Source organism: Myxine glutinosa, chromosome 4 (assembly GCF_964187855.1).
Source record: "Myxine glutinosa chromosome 4, kmMyxGlut1.1, whole genome shotgun sequence".
Lineage (NCBI taxonomy): Eukaryota > Metazoa > Chordata > Myxini > Myxiniformes > Myxinidae > Myxine > Myxine glutinosa.
The window spans coordinates 64,659,449-64,681,387 of NC_136264.1; the positions used below are offsets into that span (position 1 = coordinate 64,659,449).

The 21,939-nt window shown below is 43.3% G+C and overlaps 1 protein-coding gene across 1 annotated transcript in view; it reads right to left on the reverse strand.

Annotated features, from left to right (window-relative positions):
* LOC137424714 (endothelin-converting enzyme 1) overlaps positions 1 to 21,939 on the reverse strand; it is a 146,629-nt gene that overhangs the window by 37,713 nt on the left and 86,977 nt on the right. Inside the window, exons 8-11 of the mRNA XM_078775811.1 lie at positions 20,642 to 20,778; positions 16,399 to 16,513; positions 7,030 to 7,140; positions 1,676 to 1,774 (exon numbers count right to left, since the gene is read on the reverse strand). Of these exons, the coding sequence (XP_078631937.1) occupies positions 1,676 to 1,774; positions 7,030 to 7,140; positions 16,399 to 16,513; positions 20,642 to 20,778 (462 nt within the window). The remainder of the gene's footprint in view (positions 1 to 1,675; positions 1,775 to 7,029; positions 7,141 to 16,398; positions 16,514 to 20,641; positions 20,779 to 21,939) is intronic.

Sequence of the window (21,939 nt, forward strand, 5' to 3'; positions counted from 1 at the left end):
CAACATTGTCCTATTTCCCCTCCTCGCTTCAAATAGTTAGAACAAAAATAAATAAATAAATAACTTAATTTTTCCACACCACAGTGATCTCATCCAACTTGAATTTCCTTCTGCCTGGGTACTTCCTGTTCGCATTATTTTCTTTTTTTATCCCTCTTTTCTAAATATCTTCAAACAATCTTCATCAAATATAAACACTTATTCATTTAAAAGCATTTAAAATCTTTTTTTTTAGAGAAAAAGAAAATGCTTCTCTTCACAATATCTGTCAGGAATGCTACACGTGTTCTTCTTCTTCTTCTTCTTCACCACAATCTATTGCTCTCCGTCTTCTTCTTCACAACCGTCACCCTAACTAACAATACCCCACGACCACCCGACACGCCCACCAACCCCCTTCATCATCCCCAATCAGTATCGCAATCCAAGCTCGCAATGAGCTGTTTCTCTATGTACCATCGCCGGCAGGATCACGGTGAGTTCACAATGTGACGTCACTGGCAATCAAAATCGACAGTCTCGGGTTTTTTCATAACTTTGTGATTGGCAAATAAAAAAAATCCCCTTCAAATTTTACCGTGATTAATGATTGCCAATGGTTTTTCAGAAAAAGAAATTGTGTTTGGGCTCCCCTTTAAGGGTCTTTTGGGTCTTCAGGGTCTTTTGAGTCTTCTGGGTCTTTTCAGTCTTTTGGGTCTTTAGGGTCTTTTTAGTCTTCAGGGTCTTTTTAGTTTTTGGGGTCTTTTCATTCTTTGGAGTATTTTGGGACTTTAAGGAATCTTTGGGGTCTTTAAGGGTCTTTAAGGGTCTTCAGGGTATTTTGTGTCTTTGGGATCCATGGGTCTTTGACATTTTGGGTCTTTGGGATATTTTGGGTATTTCGAGTCTTCAGGGTCTTTTGCGTGTTTAAGGGTCAGTGGAGTATTTTGGGTCTTTGGGTCTTTTGAGTCCTCTGGGTCTTCAGGGTATTTTTGGGTCTTCAGGGTCTTTTGGTTCTCTTGGGTCTTCGGGGTATTTTGGGTCTTTGGGGTCCATTGGGTCTTTTCAGTCTTCAGGGTTTTTTTTAGGGCTTCGGGGTCTTTTGGGTCTTTGGAGTATTTTGGGTCCTCTGGGTCTTTTGGATATTTAAGGGTCTTCAGGGTATTTTGGTTCTCTTGGGTCTTCAGGGTCTATAAGGGTCTTCTGGGTCTCTGGGGTTGTTAAGGGTCTTTGGAATATTTTCAGTCTTTAAGGTCTTTTAGGTCTTCGGGGGCTTTTGGGTCTTCAGGGTCTTTTGGGTCTTTTCAGTCTTTTCAGTCTGTTGGTTCCTCTGGGTCCTTTGAGTCCTCGGGGTGTTTTGGGGTATTTAGGGTCCTCGGGGTCTTCTCAGTCTTGTAGGTCCTCGGGGTGTTGAGGGGGGAGAGGGGAGGTTATTTTGGGTCCTCTGGGGTCGGTTAAGTATTTCAGGTAAAATTTGTGGGTGGAGTCAGGTCAGCTGTCCAACCAATGGGTGAAGAGTAGACATACATACAAACACTTGCTCCATTATATATAGATTATTCCTGTTGACAGTCAGGTTATCATGTAAGGCAAAACAGTTTCCTACAATGTGAAAATAAGTCCTTCACTTCCATAAAGTATTTCCTTTGGCTGGAGGTCTCAACCTATTTGTTGTGATTGTTTTTGTGCTCCTTGCCTTCAACTTGGCGATTTCTCTTGTGTGATTATCCATCCACGAGACGAGCTGTAACCTGTCAACGAAGGCTGTTTTGAGGCTTCTCAAAAGGTAATCAACCTGTTGTGACACAAAGCACTCATGGTTAATTATACGAATGGCTTTTCTTTAGATCAAAGCATTCTTGTAATCTAAGAAAATCTACCCTTCTATAGAAATACCTAGCATAGTATGGAGAATGAAAAGGAGAGTAATGGCTTCAACTCATACACCGCTCGGAAAAATGTGCGCCACCTGCTGGAAGTGACGTATAAGCGGAACAATAGATGTGCTGAGTTTTGCTTTGCTGGAGCAGATCCACCCTTTCATTGTCAGAGGAGAAACCTTTTGATTTCACCCTCATGTTAGGCCTGGGGCTCAGCACACACTACGGGTTTAACGAAATGGTTATGAACTCCAAAGGCAAAAGCAAAGGCTAATACCAAGACTTGACATTCACAGCAATTTTGTGTGTGAACGATCATTGCAACAAGAAACACCTGTCAGTCATCTATCTGTTCGAATGCTTATGCCTACCTAAAAAGGGAGACGGGGAGGTGAGGGGGAGGGAGGAGCGATAACTAAACATAAAAGTTATATTATTCCACAAAGGTAAACCATATATACATAGAAACACCAAGAAATAAAAGATTACTTTCTGCACTTTTGCCTCGTATTCATCTTTTGATCTCAAGCTTTTGGGTCTCACTATCTCCCATGATCTTTCCTGGGAAAACCACATCTCGAAGCCAGCCTCCAAAGCCAGTCGCCAACTGGTCATCCTCAGTCGTGCGAAGTACTTTCTTGGCACCACTGAGCTCCTCTCCACATACAAAGCTTTCATCCACAGTTTGATGGAGTACTGCTCTCCCCTCTGAGCAGGTGCTCCTGCCTCACACCAAGCTTGGCTTCACGCTTGTGAAACCAAGGCTTTTAGAATCATTAGTATCTTCTACGATGAAGCCGATTCTGATGGCCTATCACTCTCTCACCGCAGGCAGGTTGGTGGTCTGTCTTCTACCGACTCCTCTCCGGCCAAGCTCTCCGGCATAGCTCCCCCCGCCCCCCTTGCTCTGTCTGTGGTCTTGTCCCCAAATATTATTCCTGCAGGATGCACAAGATCTGCCAGCAGCCCTCTTCTGGTAACACTGCCAAAATCAAGACTCTCTGCTCACCTTCACTCTTTCATTCCTCTTTCTTCCCGCATATGGAACAAACTCCCACACTCTCTTCAATCCGACTCCTCCCTCAAGGTCTTCAAAGCAGCTGTTCGCTACCATCTCTTATCTCCCCCCATCCAAAACCTTGATCTTTTCTACCCCCATTAATACACCCAAAATCCACCTTTTTCAAACTGCGACTTCTTTCCTGAAACTCCTAGTAGTGTCCATTTGTTTTATCCCACCGCATGCCCCCCAGCCCTCTCCCTTCCACAGATATACCGATGTCCCTGTTCTCTACTGTTGTTGTGTTTGTGTGTTTTTTCTCTCCCCCTTTGGTCTCCCGCTCCCTTTAGTGTTTTCTGTATTGCTCATCTAGTGTTTTCTGTATTGCTCTTATACGAGCCTCAACTTGGTATACAATATATATATATATATGGTATACAATATAACTTGGTATACAATATATATATATATATATATATATATATATATATATATCCAGTCACGTGAAAAAGTAAGTACACCCCATGTAAAGTTTTGACTTTTTCAACATACAGACTTGGCATTTAATATGGAATATTTTATTTGTGGGGCTGAACTTACTTTTCAAGATGACTTAGAACCAAAACTTCATTGGAATTATGTTGAAATTATTCTAGATTTTGTTAATGTGACCTTTAAAAGAAACAAAAACCACATTTGACATTTCGGAGCAAATAAATTGATCCTTGAAAGTGATGTAAACTGATATCGAACTCAATTCACGGACAGTACTGTTAAACTTCTGTACGTTTTCCAGAAGTATCTCTTTATTTTGCACATTAGCCAAAACATTTTTCAACAAAAACAAAAGCTAAATTATGACTGGGATTACGGACAGTAAAATTACAGTTCAGTACTTCGTGTAACCCCCACGAGCATTCAGGAGAGCACGTACACGTCCAGGCTTGCTGTTCACGAGATTTGCCAAGGTTTGGACAGGAATCGCTTGCCATGCAGTGACAATAGCCTGCTGCAATTCACGCACAGAGGTAGGCTGCTGGTCCAAGTTGTCGATTTGACGCGTTAATTCTGCCCACAAGTTCTCTATCGGATTCATATCCGGGGACATGGCAGGCCACTCCATATGCTCTACACCACGGTCAGCAAGAAAGTGTTGGATCATGTGAGCACGATGAGGCCATGCATTGTCATCTTGGAAGACAAAGCTTCCTCGAAAGGCTGCATGAGCAAATGGAAGCAATGTTTCTTCCAGAATGACCCTGTACTTGAACTGGTTCAGGTTTCCATTCAGAACAACCAGGTCAGTTTTGCCCCCTGCATGAAAAGCAGCCTAAACGGTCACCCCACCACCTCCAGCTTGGACTCTTGGCACTATACAATCTTCGTTGTGGGCTTCATGCACTTGTCTGCGCACTCGGACGCGGCCATCTTGACGATAGACCAGAAATCTAGACTCGTCACTGAAGGTCACGTGATTCCAGTGTCCTGGCTGCCATTGATGGTGCTGTCTGGCCCACTGCAATCGGCGCTGGCTGTGTTGTCTGGTCAGGCGTGACTTTCTCAAGGGACGCCTGGCACGATAGCCTGCTTGAACCAGTCGTTGGTTGACTAGCCTTCTGGATAAAGGCACATTTGTCAGTGGCTGCCACTCAGCCCTAAGCCGATTAGCTGACTTGGTACGGCCATTGCAGACTAACCGGTGTAGCTGGCGATCATCTCTCCTTGTGGTTCTGCGTGGACGTCCTGGCCTCGGTATTGGAGTAGGGACACCCCTCTGAGCATTTCGATTCAGGATCTTGACACCTGACCTTGAGTGATGCCATACTGCCGAGCAATAGCACGCTGTTTCATGGCAGAATTTCGTAAAGCCACCACTCCATGACAAACAGCATTGTCAAGTTGACGGACCATCTCCAGATGAAGCGGCAATAACTTTTGTAGATGTGCAGCAGTTGTTTTCCACTAATACAGATCGCAACAACCCTTATATACCCGATTGTGAAACCAATCGTCAAATGTACCTGTCCTTACATTTTGTCACGCCACTTGTGATATAATCCTGTTGACTTCTTGCTGCGAAAGACAATCAGTGACATAGTTCTTTCAACAAAGACATCACCGAAGGGTAAAAGAAACTCACCAGATTGATATACTGAGTTCAGAAAGTAAACCCAAGTCAAGAAAAAAAAAAATTCCAGATTAAATGCCAAGTCTGTATTTCAACATACAGCTATTTGATCTTCATTTCAACAATATTGATAGATAAAGGTGATATAATATAACATATATCATGAAACATTTCCATTTTGTAGTCCATTGTATAACTTAAATAAACATAAATGCAAATTTCGCATGTGGAAAAAGTAAGTACACCCCTGCATTTATCACTACTTCAAATACCTAAAATTAGAATCAGGTGCACCAACTGAGGTGCAAATGATTAGAACATCGTTAGAGAGGATCTTGGAGGAACCTGTCTGATTTAAACCTCAGACATTTAGTTTGGTTTGCTCTTTGTTGTTGAAGTGTGTGGCATCACCATGCCGAGAGCAAAAGAGCTCTCTAAGGCCTTCAGAAAGAAGGTTATAGATGCCTACGAGTCTGGGAAGGGATTTAAAAAGATCTCCAAACAATTTGAAATCAATCATTCGACTGTCCGGAAGATCATGGACAAGTGGGGAAGATTCCAAACAACTGCCAACTTGTTCAGGCCAGGCCGCCCCAGCAAGTTCAGCCCGAGACCAGACCGCAAGATGCTGAAAGAAGTCTCTAAGAACCCCCAGAATGTCATCACGGGATCTACAGGTAGCTCTTGCCACTGTTGATGTCAAAGTGCATGAGTCTACCATAAGAAAGAGGCTGCACAAATTTGATCAACATGGGAGGTGTGCCAGGAGGAAACCTTTGCTGTCCAGAAAGAACATCAGGGCAAGACTAAAGTTTGCCACTGAACACCTTGGCAAAGACCAGCACTTCTGGAACAATGTGCTCTGGACAGATGAGTCAAAGGTAGAGCTATTTGGCCCCAGTACCAGAAGACATGTTTGGCGAAAACCAAAGACAGCATTTGACCACAATAACCTGATACCAACTGTAAAGCATGGTGGTGGAAATATTATGGTTTGGGGCAGCTTTGCTGCATCAGGGCCTGGGCAGCTCACCATCATAGAATCCACTATGAATTCTTCATTGAACCAGAGGGTGCTTGAGGATAATGTGAGGCCATCTGTCGGAAAGTTGAAGCTCAACCGAAGGTGGACCTTGCAACATGACAATGACCCTAAACATACCAGTAAATCCAACAAGGAATGGCTGAAAAGAAAGAAATGGAGGTTTTTGGAATGCCCAAGTAAAAACCCGGATCTAAATCCCAACGCGATGTTGTGGGGGGGGGGGGGGGGGGGGGGGATTTGAAACGAGCATATATATATATATATATATAGCAAAAATAACAAATTTGACTTCACTGTTTCAATACTTATGAAGGGCACTGTGTGTGTGTGTATATATATATATATATATATATATATATATATATATATATATATATATATATATATATATATATATATATATATATATATATACACACACACACACAAGTGTGCCTCACTGACCGGGTCCTCAGTCGAGGTCCTCAGCATCATCCCGTTTCGGCCCTTCAACCTCGATACGGTCAGCTAAGGTATATATATCTCCACTGGTTACATTTTAGGATAAATGCATTCAAGAGCAAGAAAAGGCATAACATGAAGAAAAAAAACATTGTTACATTTAGATTTTGAATTCACCAAATATTAAATAGATTGCTCATAAATGAAAAATAAAAGGCCAAGTAGCATCTGTTGCCACTGTATAACATTTGCTTTTAAATTGATTGGTGAGACTAGGCATTGGTGTTTAAAATTTCGAAATTGAATGATGCAAATGTGATTTTGACCTGCAAAACACTATTCACTCCTGCCCATAAATTAAATAAAATGTTTCAAATTTGAAATTGAAATTTTAATTCACCAGCAGGTGTGAAAATTAATTAATTTGAATGCTCATCTAAGAAATCGATTGAAATCATGATGAAAATGTCTGGAAAGACCCATAGTAAGGAATGTCCATACCTACATAAGTGTCAATTTATTAATAATTCCCATGTAGTGAAAATGTTCCACTTACATCATCGGTTGTCTTGTTAAAAGCAGCATCTATAAATACTTCACCCAAGGCAAGTCCCATGGCCTCATCAGTTTGTTGCATGCAGAACTGCCAGCGCAACGATTCTGGGCCCTGAAAAACGAGGTATATAACAGCTCCAGGTGAGAGTGAGAGAGAGAGATAGAGAGAGAGAGAGAGAGAGAGAGAATTGAATTTGCAACACCATTTATTTCACAAAAAAACACACCAGGTCAAGTTACATTTTTACAGGAGAGAAAAAAATAGAAAAAAACAACAGTTCTTAATGTTAAAAAGAAAAGCACAAATTCGATTCATTCACAACACATAAGGCTTCATTGATACACCATTTGCATTCAAAGAGTTTGACATTTTCATTCGCCACATAATAATCAAACTCTAACCTTATTCTTGCAGACACCAGCCCTTTAAACATAGGTACAACATCGAACCCATGCCCATTATCAATTTTAATTTTCCTCGATTTATATATTGAGTATTTTGCTACAGCAGCTAAGAAGTTTAGGAGGACACCAGAGTCCTTGCAGGAGGGTCTGAAAGATACACCAAAAATAAAAGAATGTGAAGTAAAAGGAAAAGACAACTGATCAAAAAGGTGTGTGAGAATCAAGAAAAGAGGTATTAGTCTTTCGCATTTCACATAGGCATGAAAGAGATCCTCCTTCTGTACACAGAAGGGGCATGCTACTGGCACTGAGCTGTCAAGGTGATGAACAAAGGTGTTCGTAGGGAGAGCCCAATGTGCTAGTCTCCACTGGATATCTGCGAGGAACCCGTAAATAGGTAATTTGTACATATTAGGCCACAGTGGCGTGGCAGGAGACCCTGGCCCTAACCTTTCGGACCACAAGGCCACTCTTGTTACTCCGGAGAAGGGTGATGCTTGGTTTTCTCGAAGGAGCTTGTGAATACCAGCCTTTGTTGCCAAATGAAAAGGAGAGACAAGTTCACCATTCGACTGGAGAGCTGGGAGCACCTTAATTTCAGGGAAAGACAGCCGAACATCCTCGACATTGTTTATACCTTCCCAGCCAATATTTAACTCCTTAAACTTCCTCTTGACGATGCGTATAATTTGGCTGACAATACGCACGGATCTTAAACCAAGAATGGCCGCCACCCTGCCAGCAGACATCCATTTTGTCCCAGATGTATCCCTCAGGTCACAAACTTTGCCAATTCCTCCTTGAGTAAATTTCCTAATCAAAGTCGGACTATGAGGAATGCATGGAAAAAAACCGTTATAGAAAATAGGCTCTTGGATAAACATCCGGCAATTATAAGCCTCAAGGCAACGATGAACCCCAAAACCTTTCCAAACTCTCAGCAAACCCTGATAAAAAGTTGGGATTGAAACTAAGCTGACACGGTCAAGGTTCACCAGGAACAAGTGCCTATCATAACACAGGCCTCCCGCTTGTTGCAACAAGAAAAACGCAAATGAGCGCCAGGGCAGCTCTTCAGCATACAACAGACGTTGCACAGACTGTAGGCGAAAAGCCATAAGCCGGGTGGACACCTCCACAATTCCATGTCCACCCTCCTTCCGAGGATGGTACAGTATTTGCGGCCGAAGCCAGTGGTATCCATTCCAAAAGAAATTAACCAAGACCCGCTGGATGGCTGGTATCAACTCCTTGGGTGGCTGCAAGGCAATTAGTTTATGCCATAATCTTGCTGCTATCAAGTTATTTATAACAAGAGAGCGGCCTTTATAAGAAAGAGATCGCAGCAGTCCTTCCCATCGTTTCAACCGGTGTGTAATTTGTTCAATCATTCCTTCCCAGTTCTTCGTTTCTACTTCCTGGTTGCCGAGATAGACACCAAGATATTTGACTCCATCTGTTTTCCACTCTAGATTATGTGGGAGTGACGGTGGCAGTGTTAAAGAAAGGTTATCTGAACCGCACCATAAGGCTACACTCTTGCCCCAATTTACTTCGGCGGAAGAGGCCGCAGAGTAGTCTTTAAAGCAACGCTGCACCGCAGCAACACTACTTGGGCCCTTAATCAGAACACATACATCATCAGCATAAGCTGTGACCACAAATCTTGAACCAAAAACGGCTCCCACATCCTGAGTTATTCGCTGCCTGATGGATGCTAAGAGTGGTTCAAGGGCAATTATATACAGAAGTCCAGAAAGGGGACACCCTTGACGGATACCCCGACGGAAAGGAAAAGGGGGACATAAACTGTTGTTTACTTTCATCATGCAGAAGGTGTTAGTGTATAACAGCTTGACATAGGAAATGAAAGTTTCGCCAAAACCCATCCGCTCCAGAACAGAAAACAAATATGTATGATCAACACGATCAAAAGCCTTTGTTTGGTCAAGAAACAACAACCCAAAACTGGCACGCACGTACTTATTACAAGAAATAATATCCCTTATCAGAAAAATATTGTCATAAATTGACCTTCCTGGTACACAGTAGGTCTGGTCAGGGTGCACAATAGAGCTGATCACAGTTCCCAAACGGTTTGCTAAGGCCTTCGACAAAAGCTTGTAATCCGCACACAGCAATGAGACAGGCCGCCAGTTCTCGACTAGTTGAGTGTCCCCAGCCTTTGGCAACAGGCAAATGACTGCTCTTCTGCAGGACAGGGGAAGCTCTCCAACATGAAGGCATTCATCAAATACCTCAAGCAGGTCAGGTCCCACAAGTTTCCAAAAAGTCTTATAGAACTCTCCGGGCAAACCATCAATCCCAGAGGCTTTACCATCCTTCAAGCTCCGCATAGCAGTTTCAAGTTCAGCAGCCGAAACTGACATGTTCAATGTGCGTTGCTGGTCTTCCTCAAGTCTTGGAAGCCCGGTAGTCAGCTCCTGCAAGGTCTCATTACTTATGCTCTGGGGGGAGTACAAGTTTGTATAAAAAACCTTCAAAACAGACTTAATCTCCTGTTGGGAGGTCACTATTGGCCCATTAGCAGCACGTAGCCCATGAATCTGTTGTGATTTTTTAACAGAGTTCTCCAAACCAAACAAGGCCTTATTTGGCATATCCAACGTTAAATAACTCATTCTCATGCGTACCAGGGTGCCCATTGCTCGCTGCCGTACCAGTTCAGTCAACATTGCCTTTTTAGTCCATAGCAGCCGGTCACCTGTAGTGTCTTTCCCAGCCGTATTAATGTTTTCCTCCAGGGCTGCAATTTCAGCCTTTAATGAATCAATCGAGAGATTTTGCAATTTAGTGGCATAAAGACTATATTGTTGACAGAACGATTTGACCTGACCCTTTGCGAGGTCCCACCACAGTCGAAGGTTAGCATGTTCAAATTTGGAGGACCGAATTCTTTCCCACACGGCTCGAAAAGCCTCTTTGAATCTCATATCATTCAGCAGGTGGGTATTAAGTGACCAATACGCACTACCCCCTGAGGTCAGAGGCAAATTAAAACCCATTGAAACCAGGTAATGGTCTGTGAAACCAGTTGGGAGTATCTGGGTTGTGGCCATCACATTTAGCATTGGCATATTCACGTAGAATCTGTCTAGCCTTGCCATTGATATCCTCCCATCATGGCATCTGCACCACGTATAGCACCGTGAAGTTGGGTGTTGCAACCTCCAAACATCTTTCAAATGCTGATTTTTGATGATGTTCTCCAAAATCCTCATAGAAGCTGGATGGGGTTCATGACCGGTCCTGTCTACGGAAGGATTGATAGTGCAATTGAAATCACCAGCAACACAGATGAAAGCGGTTGTATCCAGTCCTTTTACAAAGTCATGCAGAGTGGAAAAGAACACTCTTCTTTCCATGGGCTCACTCGGTGCATATACGTTCACAATGATGATCCTTTGCGTGTTGCAATAGAAATCCACCGCTATCAGATGTCCCTTATAAATTTCCTTAAAGACAATCTTCCGAGCAGGGATTCTATCACTCAAGGCGATGGCAACACCAGCTTTGGGTGTGGTAAACCCACTCAGCCACCACTGCCCTCGATAAAGTTTTCCCCATTCAGCAACCAGGGTGTTCGTAGCATGAGTCTCCTGTATCAGGATGATGTCGGCTTTCACCCTCTCCATCGCCTGAATTGTCTGAATTTTTCGTAAGGGGGTACAACCCCCATTGATATTCAGGGATGCGATACATATCTTTCGCAAAGCCATTTACAAAGGTAACTCACCCTCCGCCTGCAATTCCTTATTCGCCTTTGTGACCGCTTTCCGAAGACGCTGAAATTGGGCCTCCGAGATTTCCATTGGGTCATTTCTTTGCAGGAGGGGTCTTGCAGCCCTGATGAAAGTTTTCACATCGGGAAAATGGTCTTTGATCACAACGTAGCGTTGCCTAAACGTCTCGTTTAGGAAACTGATGACGTTTTCCTTTGTTGCTTCCATCTGTTCTTCTCCCTGATGATCATTCACAGACACAAGGCTTTGAGCTTCCTCATCCAGCTCCCTAACCACATCAACGTTGAAACTCCTTTGTTGTGTGTCAGGAGCAGGCACACCTTCTGTGTCATCACCACTGCAGTCTTCTTGTTGCTTCACAAGGGGCACATCTGTGCCACCACTGCTGCCTATTATAGGTCTGCTTGGACCATCATCCTTGGTCGTTTCAACCGGATGTGAGCAACAACCGTTGTCACTCAGGCCCTGGGACTGCTCGTTGTCACAAGGGACAATGGTGCCATCATCACAACCAATACTGCTGCATTGATTTTCTTCAACAAGAGCAAGGGGTGAAGTCCTACTCTCCTCTGTTTCGTCACCACCCTGCCCAGCTTGCTGAGAATCATCAGGATAGTCTGAGATACTGTTTGTTTGTACGAGTATCACTTTGCTACCTTTGTCTTCCACCTCGGCGCTCAAAAAGGTACGTTTTAGGTTCCTCTTAGCCTCGGTGCCTTTCATCAATACCTCCTCAAAGACCATATTCTCTTGAGGTTGCAGCCTCTTGTCCTCATCGACTGGGTGCACCCCTGCTGCACTAACCTCAGCAACACCGCCACCACTTTCCACACCCTGGTCTTCTGGTGTGGGCGTCTGTACTCCACCAGGCTCATGAACGGGGGGCACTGCATCAGTTACAGGGGGGGCCGACCCAGCTGCTGTAGCGTACGTCTTCTTGGCGTCTGGGCAATACTGCTTAGTGTGTCCGTGTGCTCCACATCCGTAGCAGATCAAGGTCTCGGTCGCCATGAAGATTCTATATTCATGCTCGCCTACTTTAAAGGTGTGGGAGGTGTTCAACTGCTTCGCTGCGTCTTTTAGAACAACAAAACAAAAACGTCTAAACGATTGTACGTGCTTCAACCTGCCGTTTCTCGTACGTAGAGGAACCCTAATGATTCGAGAGACGACAGTGCCAAACTCACCTAGCTTGTGTAGGATTTCCTCGTTACCTAGGAAAGGCGGAACATTGCTCAGAATGACTTTAACTGCCGGCGTGTCCATCGACGACACAGGAACAAACAGATCGTTTCCCAAGGTCAAACCATTCTGCACAACAATATCGGCCAGACTTATTTGCGAAACAAAAACCACAATTTTGTGATTCATACGAGACGCGGCACGAATGTTACTCACGTCGATCAAATCCCCAATCGCAAGCAAAATGTCATCCATTTCAACTCCCTCCGGTGGGACAAGGCACAGCCCGTGCTTACGCGATAAACCCTCATCGGTAACACGATCGGCAGGCCTTTGGCTACTCCTATTAGCCATATCGTCAAAGGAGAAACGAAGTGAAAGCAAATAGATTTGTATAATCCCCAAAAAAAAAAGAATAGAAAAAAATATATATATATTAAGTAACTAGAAACGAAAGCACGGTTTAAACCACGTTAGGAAAAAACGTGGTTCAAACAAACCCTTACCGTGCTGGCTCTCCCTCTCTCTGTCTCGAAGGAGGAGAAAAAAACGAGGGACAGGTGGTAACGAAGCAGGAAGGGAGGAAAAAGGTCAACATACACGACAAGAGTACAAAAGGAAAAAACCAAAGGAAGGGGAAAGGTAAAAAGGTTGGTGGGGAGAGGATGAAAAACAACACGAGCCAGGAGCTACAACACACAAGCACGAGCACGCGCCATCTTGCCACGCCCAACACACGAAACGGCCAGCAGGGGGCGAGAGCGAGAGAGAGAGAGAGAGAGAGAGAGAGAGAGAGAGAGAGAGAGAGAGAGAGAGAGAGAGAGAGATAGATAGATAGATAGATAGATAGAGAGAGAGAGAGAGAGAGAGAGAGAGAGAGAAGAAAGGAAGCGAGAGGGTGAAAGAGAGAGAGAGATCAAGATGAGAGAGACAGGTCAAGGTGAGAGAGGCAGGTCTAGGTGAGAGAGACAGGTCTCGGTGAGAGAGACAGGTCCTGGTGAGAGAGACAGGGCCAGGTGAGAGAGACAGGTTCAGGTGAGAGAGGCAGGTCCAGGTGAGAGAGACAGGTCCAGGTGAGAGAGACAGGTCCAGGTGAGAGAGACAGGTCCAGGTAAGAGAGACAGGTCCAGGTGAGAGAGACAGGTCCAGGTGAGAGAGACAGGTCCAGGTGAGAAATACAGGTCCAGGTGAGAGAGAAAGAGCCCCAGGTTAGAAAGACCCCAGGTAAGACAGAGCCCAAGGTGAGAGACAGAGAGAGCTCCAGGTGAGAGAGAGAGTTCCTGGTGAGAGAGAGTTCCAGGAGAGAGAGAGAGCTCCACCTGAGAGAGAGAGTTCCAGCTGAGAGAGAGAGAGTTCCAGGTGAGAGAGAGACAGAGTTCCAGGTGAGAGAGAGAGAGAGCTCAAGCTGTGAGAGAGAGCGAGAGAGTTTCGGATGAAATAAACAGACACAAACAAACAACTTCTATCACAGCTTAGAATTCAGTTTGACAAATCTGTTTACAACTGTTTACAACAAGTAAACAGTCAAGAGAGAAAAACCTGTTTACAACTTCCGGAATGTACAAAAGGAAAATAAACTAGAACGGCACTCGGTAGAGCGCATTCCTCTGCCAGGCTGAACATTTTATGTTTTGTATCGCACTGATAGGCCGGATCTGGATTTGGACCTGAACCAAAATCAAATCGGCTTGTTCTTGTCACCTAACCAACTCATCCACCAAGTTTAGTCATAACTCGTCCACAACTTTTTAAAAAATCATGTCATACGTACATCGCTTTTCGCCCGATCTCTCAATGGTGATAAAGAATCACTGATTAATTAAGTAATTGTCGTACTGAATCCACATTCAGATCTTCACCAAATTTGAATCTATTTGTCCTTGTCAGAGACCCAACCGGTCCACCAAGTGTCGTCCAAATCCATCCACAAGAAGTTTTTTGTCAAAACCTCGACTCTGATTCTGCAACTAGACCAGAGGGCATCAGCCAACGGGTCGTGAAATCCTGCTCTGCTGCTCTATCCCACCCTCTCTCAGTTCTCTTCACCCTCTCTTTTGCTCAAGGTCATCTGCCATCAGCTTGGAAATCAGCCAACATTACCGCTTTACACAAAAAAGGTGCAAAAACAGATCCTTGCAATGACAGACCAATCAGCCTGCTCCCAATAATCAGCAAGGGCATGGAATCAATCATCGCTTCTGACATCAAATCCTTAATCTTCTCCAATGGCTTGATCTCAGATCATCAATTTGGATTCAATCCAGGTCATTCTACGCTGGACATGGTGCTTCTGCTGTCTCAACAATGGATGGAGGTCCTCAATGTCAAACAGGAAATCAGATCTGTCTCCCAGGACATATCACGTGCCTTCGATATGGTCTGGCACTCAGCTCTGCTCACCAAACTCTCCTCCTATGGTATCCATGGAAATCTCCACACATGGCTTGCAGACTTCCTCTCTGGTTGTAGTCAACGTGTGGCCCTGAATGTAATTATCTCATCTCCCCTTCCTGTCCAGGCTGGAGTTCCTCAATGCAGTGTTCTGGGTCCTGCGCTTTTTCTGGTCTTCATTAATTATCTCTCTGACTCTCTGGAAAATGCTATCTCTTTGCTGATGACTCCACTTTCTGCCACTCCATATCCCAACCCTCAGATCGGCAGGCAGCAGCCTCTTCACTCTCTGCAGACCTGGATAAAATCACAAACTGGTCAAACAAGTACAACATGTCTTTCAATCCTGACAAATCTCACACTCTCACGACGTTCCTCCGAAAAGGCCGAATGGAAAACCCTCCCATCTACTTTCTCAACAATCCTATCGAATAAGTTCTGCCACTCAAACTTTTGGGTCTCACTATCTGCCATGATCTTTCCTGGGAAAACCACATTTCCAAGATGGCCTCCAAAGCGAGTCGCCAACTGGGCATCCTCCGTCGTGCGAAGTCCTTCCTTGGCACACCTGAGCTCCTCAACATATACAAGGCTTTCATCCACAGATCAATGAAAAACTGATCTCCCCTCTGGGTTGGTGCTCCTGCCTCACACCTAGCACGGCTTCACGCTGTAAAAATCACAGCTTTTAGAATCATTGGTATCTCCCGCAATGAAGCTGATTCTGAGGGCCTATCACTCTCTCACGGCAGGCAGGTTGGTGGTCTTTCTATCTTCCTCTGGCTCCTCTCTGGCCTTGCACTCCCAGCTCTGCCTGTACTATGTCCCCCAAATATTCCTACAGAACACACAAGATCTGCCAGAAACCCTCCTCTGGTGAAACTGCCAAAATCAAGACTCTCTGCTCACTTTCACTCTTTCATTCCTCTTTTCTCCCGTCTTTGGAACAAACTTCCACATTCTCTTCAATCCCAATACTCCCCCCAGATCTTCAAAACAGCTGTTCACCACCATTTCTTGTCTTCCCCCATCCAAAAACCTTGATCTTTTCTACCCCCGTTAATACGTGCCAAATCCACCTTTTTCAAATTCCGTTTTCTTTCCCGAAAGTCCCTGTAGTATCCATCTTGTTTCTCCCATATACCCTGCCCGAGCCCTCTCCCTTCCACCGATCTCCTGATGTCCCTGTTCTCTACTGTTGTTGTGCTTCCCTCTCTCTCCCCCCATCTTGTCTCTCACTCCCTTTATCATATGTTTCATGTGTCAGTTTGTCTTTAGTGATCAATGTTAGCTCTTACATGAGCCTCGATCTTGTAGACAAATAAAAAAACTTTTTGAGATATCATGCTATGTATCGTTTTTGGCCCTATCTCCCAATGGTGAAGAATCATTTAGAAAATTATACGAGCCGCATCTTCACCAAAATCTAATCATTTCGTCCTTGTCACATACACTACCACTCTGCCAAATTGCGTCTGAATCCGTCCACACCTTTTTAAGATATCTTGTTCACAGACAGACAAACTGACAGGCAAACAAACAGACAAGCAGACAAGCAGACAGACAGACAAACAAACAAACAATCAGATAGACAAACAGTGGCTGTCTTGACCTCTTATTTTCCTCACCTGTGGGATTTTGTAAAGAGCATAATCAAGCTTCTGGCGAAGAACCTGGAAGCGACTGTCCAGACCCGGAACCATTTTCTCCAATAAACGCCAAATCAGGAAGCTCGCCAGGGTACTGTTGCATAACAAACAGTCGAATACACATGTTTGAAGGAAGTAAGAGCATTGAATGAAATGAATGAATGATCGTTTTAAGGCCATTTTTTCCCCGCTAAAGCGGGGGTTAGCCTTGCGGGCCCCATGACAATCATGGTTCCCTGTTTGAGGCAATGTTTTTATGGCCGGATGCCCTTCCTGCCGCCAACCCTTAGTCACCTCTTACGATGCGCAGGGATACGGTGTACCTATTCTAAACCGGGGTACACACTGGGATCATTTATCCCAGCAAGCTGGTACTCAATTTGCCGACCTCAGAAGGATGACAGGCTGAGTCAACCCCCCTGGTGTTAATTTAGCGATCAACCAGGATTCGAACCCAGGATCCTAGGATCCCAAGCCTGCACCCTAACCGCTAAGCCAACACAAGGCTGTGAAGAGCATTAATGGAACTAATAACCCGTTCAATGTGAGAAACTTCATTGATCGACGAGCCTTCACGACACGTTATGTCAAGGATTGTGGAGTACTTGTTTATTGTGATACGATACTTACTCATAAAAGAAATTCCAACTCTCAAACATAAAGAGCTTCCCCTCGTACCTTCCCTAGGTCTCCAAGATGAAATATTTTATTTTGTTGCTTCTTGTTTTACTTAAGTCCAGGCAGAGGAGACCTTTTAGTCGTGAGACTACCAGGGTATGGGGAACACCTGATGAGGTAGACCCCATACACTGCAAACCTCCTCTAACTTCCCCAGTCTTCAGACTATTGCCCCATCAGCTGCCCACGAATGGCAGCACAGGATCTCAATGGTCCCCGACCCCCCTGGAAAAAACCTTTTACCCTTTTCTTTTCTTGCTGGCCTGACTCCACCCACAATTCTAAGTAGGAAAATCATACATCTGCCACTTTCCTGCTTTGGTAAGGCTCAAGACATCTTTGGATGTCTCATATTCACAATCGCCAAGCCCTCTCTACTTTTCCGTTCAGTATAAAAGAACCAAAATGACTGTTAAACGGATCATCAAATATCTAAAAATGGGAATCGATAAGCGCCACGGCCCTTGTTAATTCAGCCTTCAGGTGTCAGGCCTCAGCCTCAGCCAAATGATAGGCCTCAGCCTTCAGGTGTCAGGATTTTCTTTAATAGCCTTGGATTTCCATTTCCTCTTATAAACTGTTGCATTTGTACCTTTTACTTTCTCATTTGTTCTCTCTGTTTCAGTGTGTGTGTGTGTGTATATATATATATATATATATATGTGTGTGTGTGTGTGTGTGTGTGTGTGACTGTTGGGGAGTGATGCAATCACCCTACGGGTAATGTGGTAGTACGTCATAAAAGGCCTCCAAAACCAGCTGCAGCCTCTAAAAGCCATTCCTCTGCTGTTCCGTCATATACAGTAACTGTATAGAAGACCTTCATCTGAAGTATGAAAGAAGATCCGGTTCCCCTCTATGAACTGGTTCTGCTGCATGCCATATTTCCTCCTAAAATACATGGATTCAAAAGCCCTCCATATAATTGACATCTCATTACAAGAGACTGAGTCTCAGGGTCTCTTTCTCTCTTACTGCAGACATTTTGGAAGATTTGCAGACATACACCACCTTAATTTCTGATCCTGCACCTCCTATCATCTCACCACACTACCCAAACCCCTGCCCCTCCACTTTGCATGTATTCTATCAGAAATAATTTCCAGGTGGACGCTTTCTCCATGCATTGTGCTTTCATGTCGTCGAATAAAAGTATTTTTGAATCGACCTGAATTGGTATTTTCTTTTAGAGAACTAATACAATGAATTTAAAAGCGAACTAGAAAGCATCTGAAAATGCAAAGCCTGTCCGCATCCATTTGCATTCAGATGTCTTATTGTTCTTCCGTATGCTCAAAATAACAAAAACAGTTGAAAAAAACAAAACAAAATGAAAATTGATTAGGTTATACAATCTTGACCTCTGACCTTTTGATCTTTTAAAAAAAAAAAGCAATGGACTCCTACCTTTCGACTCGTGAACCAATTCAGTCACCCAATTTGCAAATTCTTTAAATTTCAGGTCAATCGGATGAAAATTGGTCATTTTATGCAACCTTGACCTTTGACCTTTTGATCTAAAAAAAACAAACAAACAATCGGCTTGTAGCTTTTGATTGGTGAACCAATTCAGTGACCCAATATGAAAATTCTTAAAATTTCAGGTCAATCGGATGAAAATTGACGATTTTATGTGATACTGACCTTTGACCTTTTGTCCAAATTATTAATTTGGCTTCTCATATTCTCATAATAGAGCTTTGTTGAAAATTTAATGATAAAACTCAAATGGTAAATTAAAATTTCAGGTCAATTGGATGAAAATTAATGTGATGCTGACCTTTAACCTTTTGACCAAATTATTAATTTGCTTCTCCATATTGTCATAATAAAGCTTTGTTGAAAAGTTGATGACAAAACCCAAATGGTAAGTTGAAATATCAGGTCAATTGGATTAAAATTGATGATTTTATGTGACGCTAATCTTTGACCTTTTGACAAAATTATTAATTTGCCTTTTCCATATTATAATAAAGCTTTGCTGAAGACGATGACAAAACTCAAATGGTAAAAAATTTACGGCCGGACAGACACGCATACACACAGACAGACACACAGAAGTGATTACAAAACCCGTCTCCTGCTGTGCATTTATGATTTTATGTACGTCTCCTGCTGCTGATGCCTATTACTAGCAATTGTTATTGTGCGATATTTATTATTGTTGTGTCAAAATTACCGCAAACTCAGCAAGTTGATTATTGCAGTAATACGCATTTGTCGGTTCACCTACACATCTGCTGTATTTGCTGATAGGATACGACAATTGCAACTTTTGTTTATTCTTCATCCCACTTTTTCCAAAAATGATTATAAACACTCAAATAAAGACAGAAAATAACAAATGCATTGATGTACAAGTAGTGTATATGTTGGAACCCATCTGTGGATCAGTCCCATCGGCCGATGGGTCTGCGCCATCTGCGGATGTGTTGTTCACCTTGAACGAATGTGTATGCATCAATGGTGGATGAGTATGTTTATTTGAAATGTTTATTCAAATATATTTTTGAAATTATTTTTGAAATTTGAAATTTGAAATGTTTATAAAGCAGTCCGTGACATGTGGTTTGTCGATAACCGTTTGTCGATAACCGTTTGTCGATAAGATTAAAATAAGATAATGTCGCTCCATTTAAAAACGCTGGTCTACTTCGCTGGTGGCACTGGCAGACTCAGCTCTCCATTGTTTATATAGCAATTCCTGGCATTTTATATAGCAACACATTCCTTCAAGGTGAACAACACATCCACAGATGGCGCAGACCCATCGGCCGATGGGTCTGCATTGTCATTTCTCGTGCATCCACAGATGGGTCAGACCCATCGGCCGATGGGACCGATCCACAGATGGGTTCCAACATCTATACTATATACAGTAAGACTTTCAATGGAGGAAAATGATGTTTATATGACTGAACTGTTGGCACTTCGGGATGACCTTGACTCTTCAATGGTCCAAATGGGAGTTCAAGTATGACTCTTTTGCGGTGAAGACAGCAGGAAGAGTACGTGCACGATTGACAATGACTTTAAAACTCTTATGTAATATAAATGTAATGTTAAAGCTTTTGGCACCGTTTCCGTGCTAGTGTTTGGCGGGATGTTTTGGACCATTTCAAAAAGGGTGCACGATCTAACAAATGCTCCATTGGACTCCACACATTCCCAGCATACGACAAGCACTCCCCTTCAACAGTACGAGGGTGGCCTGCGATATCAATGTCGTGAAACTCAGACCGAAGTAAATACTATACTTAGCTGGAGAACTGCGATTGCTGAAGGATCACCCAATAATTTATTGCGCAATAACTCCCCACGAAGGAGTATTATCGGGCGTGTGAGACCTCTGCCAATCGCCATGGAGATTTAGGCCAATCTCATATGGTTGCTCAATTTAAAATCGTTTATATAAAAAAAATAATGAAATGAACTATTTTTTTTTTAAAGAAGAGAATTTGCATGTCCAATTAGTTCATTCTTTTACACTTTTTCTTTATCCTCCACCGACATGTTTCTATTACAGACAATATCGCTTGATTACCTGTTATTGGAGTTGAGGATCAAATTGTTGAGGGCTTCAAAGTATTTCATCGATGAGACTGTGACTTGTTGGTTGTCATGTGTACCGCCAAATGCATAGTTCAGGTACGGCTCCCACTGAAGGAAAGGAAACATTTCCTATCGAAAGGAAAATGAAAAACTTAGTGGATGCACACATTGGCAATGGTCATGGAGATATTAAACAATTTATTGGGAGGTGTATAAATAGTTTTACATTTTCACTTGCATCGAGTGAAATAAACATTTCCTGCAGTTAGGTTAGATGACATCAAATGTTAATGTAAGTAGCTTCACGACCGATTGATAGGTGATGTGAGCACCACAGAAACATGTCACAAGCCTGATAAACATGTCTACAATACACCATATGTAAAAAATAAAATAGGGGCAATACCCCTGGTGCTCACCTGTTAGAATAATTGAATAATCATACTGAGGAAGGTGATGAAGGTTGTAGTCAAGTTTCGTTGAAATAGTGTGTAGTTTTGGAGAAGAAAGTAAATACATATTTTGGTGGGCAACCACCCCCCATCTCCTGTAGACCCCCCTTAGACCTCGATTTTCCTAATGCTGTGAACAAACTTTGGTGCATCACGGGTGATGAAGGTTGTGATCAAGTTTAATCAAAATTGTACGTGTAGTTTCAGAGAAGAGAGCAAAAATCCATTTTTTGGGGACAAACCTGGACCCACTTTGACCCCCGGTCGACCCCCTTAGACGCCAAAATGTGTAATGCCGTGAACAAACTTGAGTTGCAACCTACCAAATATCATTTTAGTCAAGTTCGTTCACAATCCTATCAGCAGTTTTGAAGAAGTTGCAAGTGTTTACGGATGGACAGACGGACTGACAGACTTACGACGCTCCATCGCATAAGCTCCCCGGAACTACCTACGTTCTAGGTGAGCTAAAATTACAAACCATTATTTTGTGGGGGTTACCCCATTGAGACATAATCCACAGGAACGGGACCAGTGGGGCTATTGATGGTATGGGCGTGGCGTGCACTCGGTTGTTGGAGCCACGCCCCCTTAAGAGTGATTTGTGTTATAAAAGATGCATGAGTTCCGGTCGAGAGTCAGTTCTGTTGGAATAAAGGAGCTTTAAACAAGCCAAGAAGTGTCTCGCCCTCTCGTTGTCCGCAACTCCTACAATTTAACCTTTCAGTCATTTAATACACGACCTAATGACTTCATGATGAGGTTATTTCTTGAGGTTTAATCTCGTCCTATTCCTCAACCCTCTTGCTGATTTTGTGACCCAGGAAATGCAAGACAA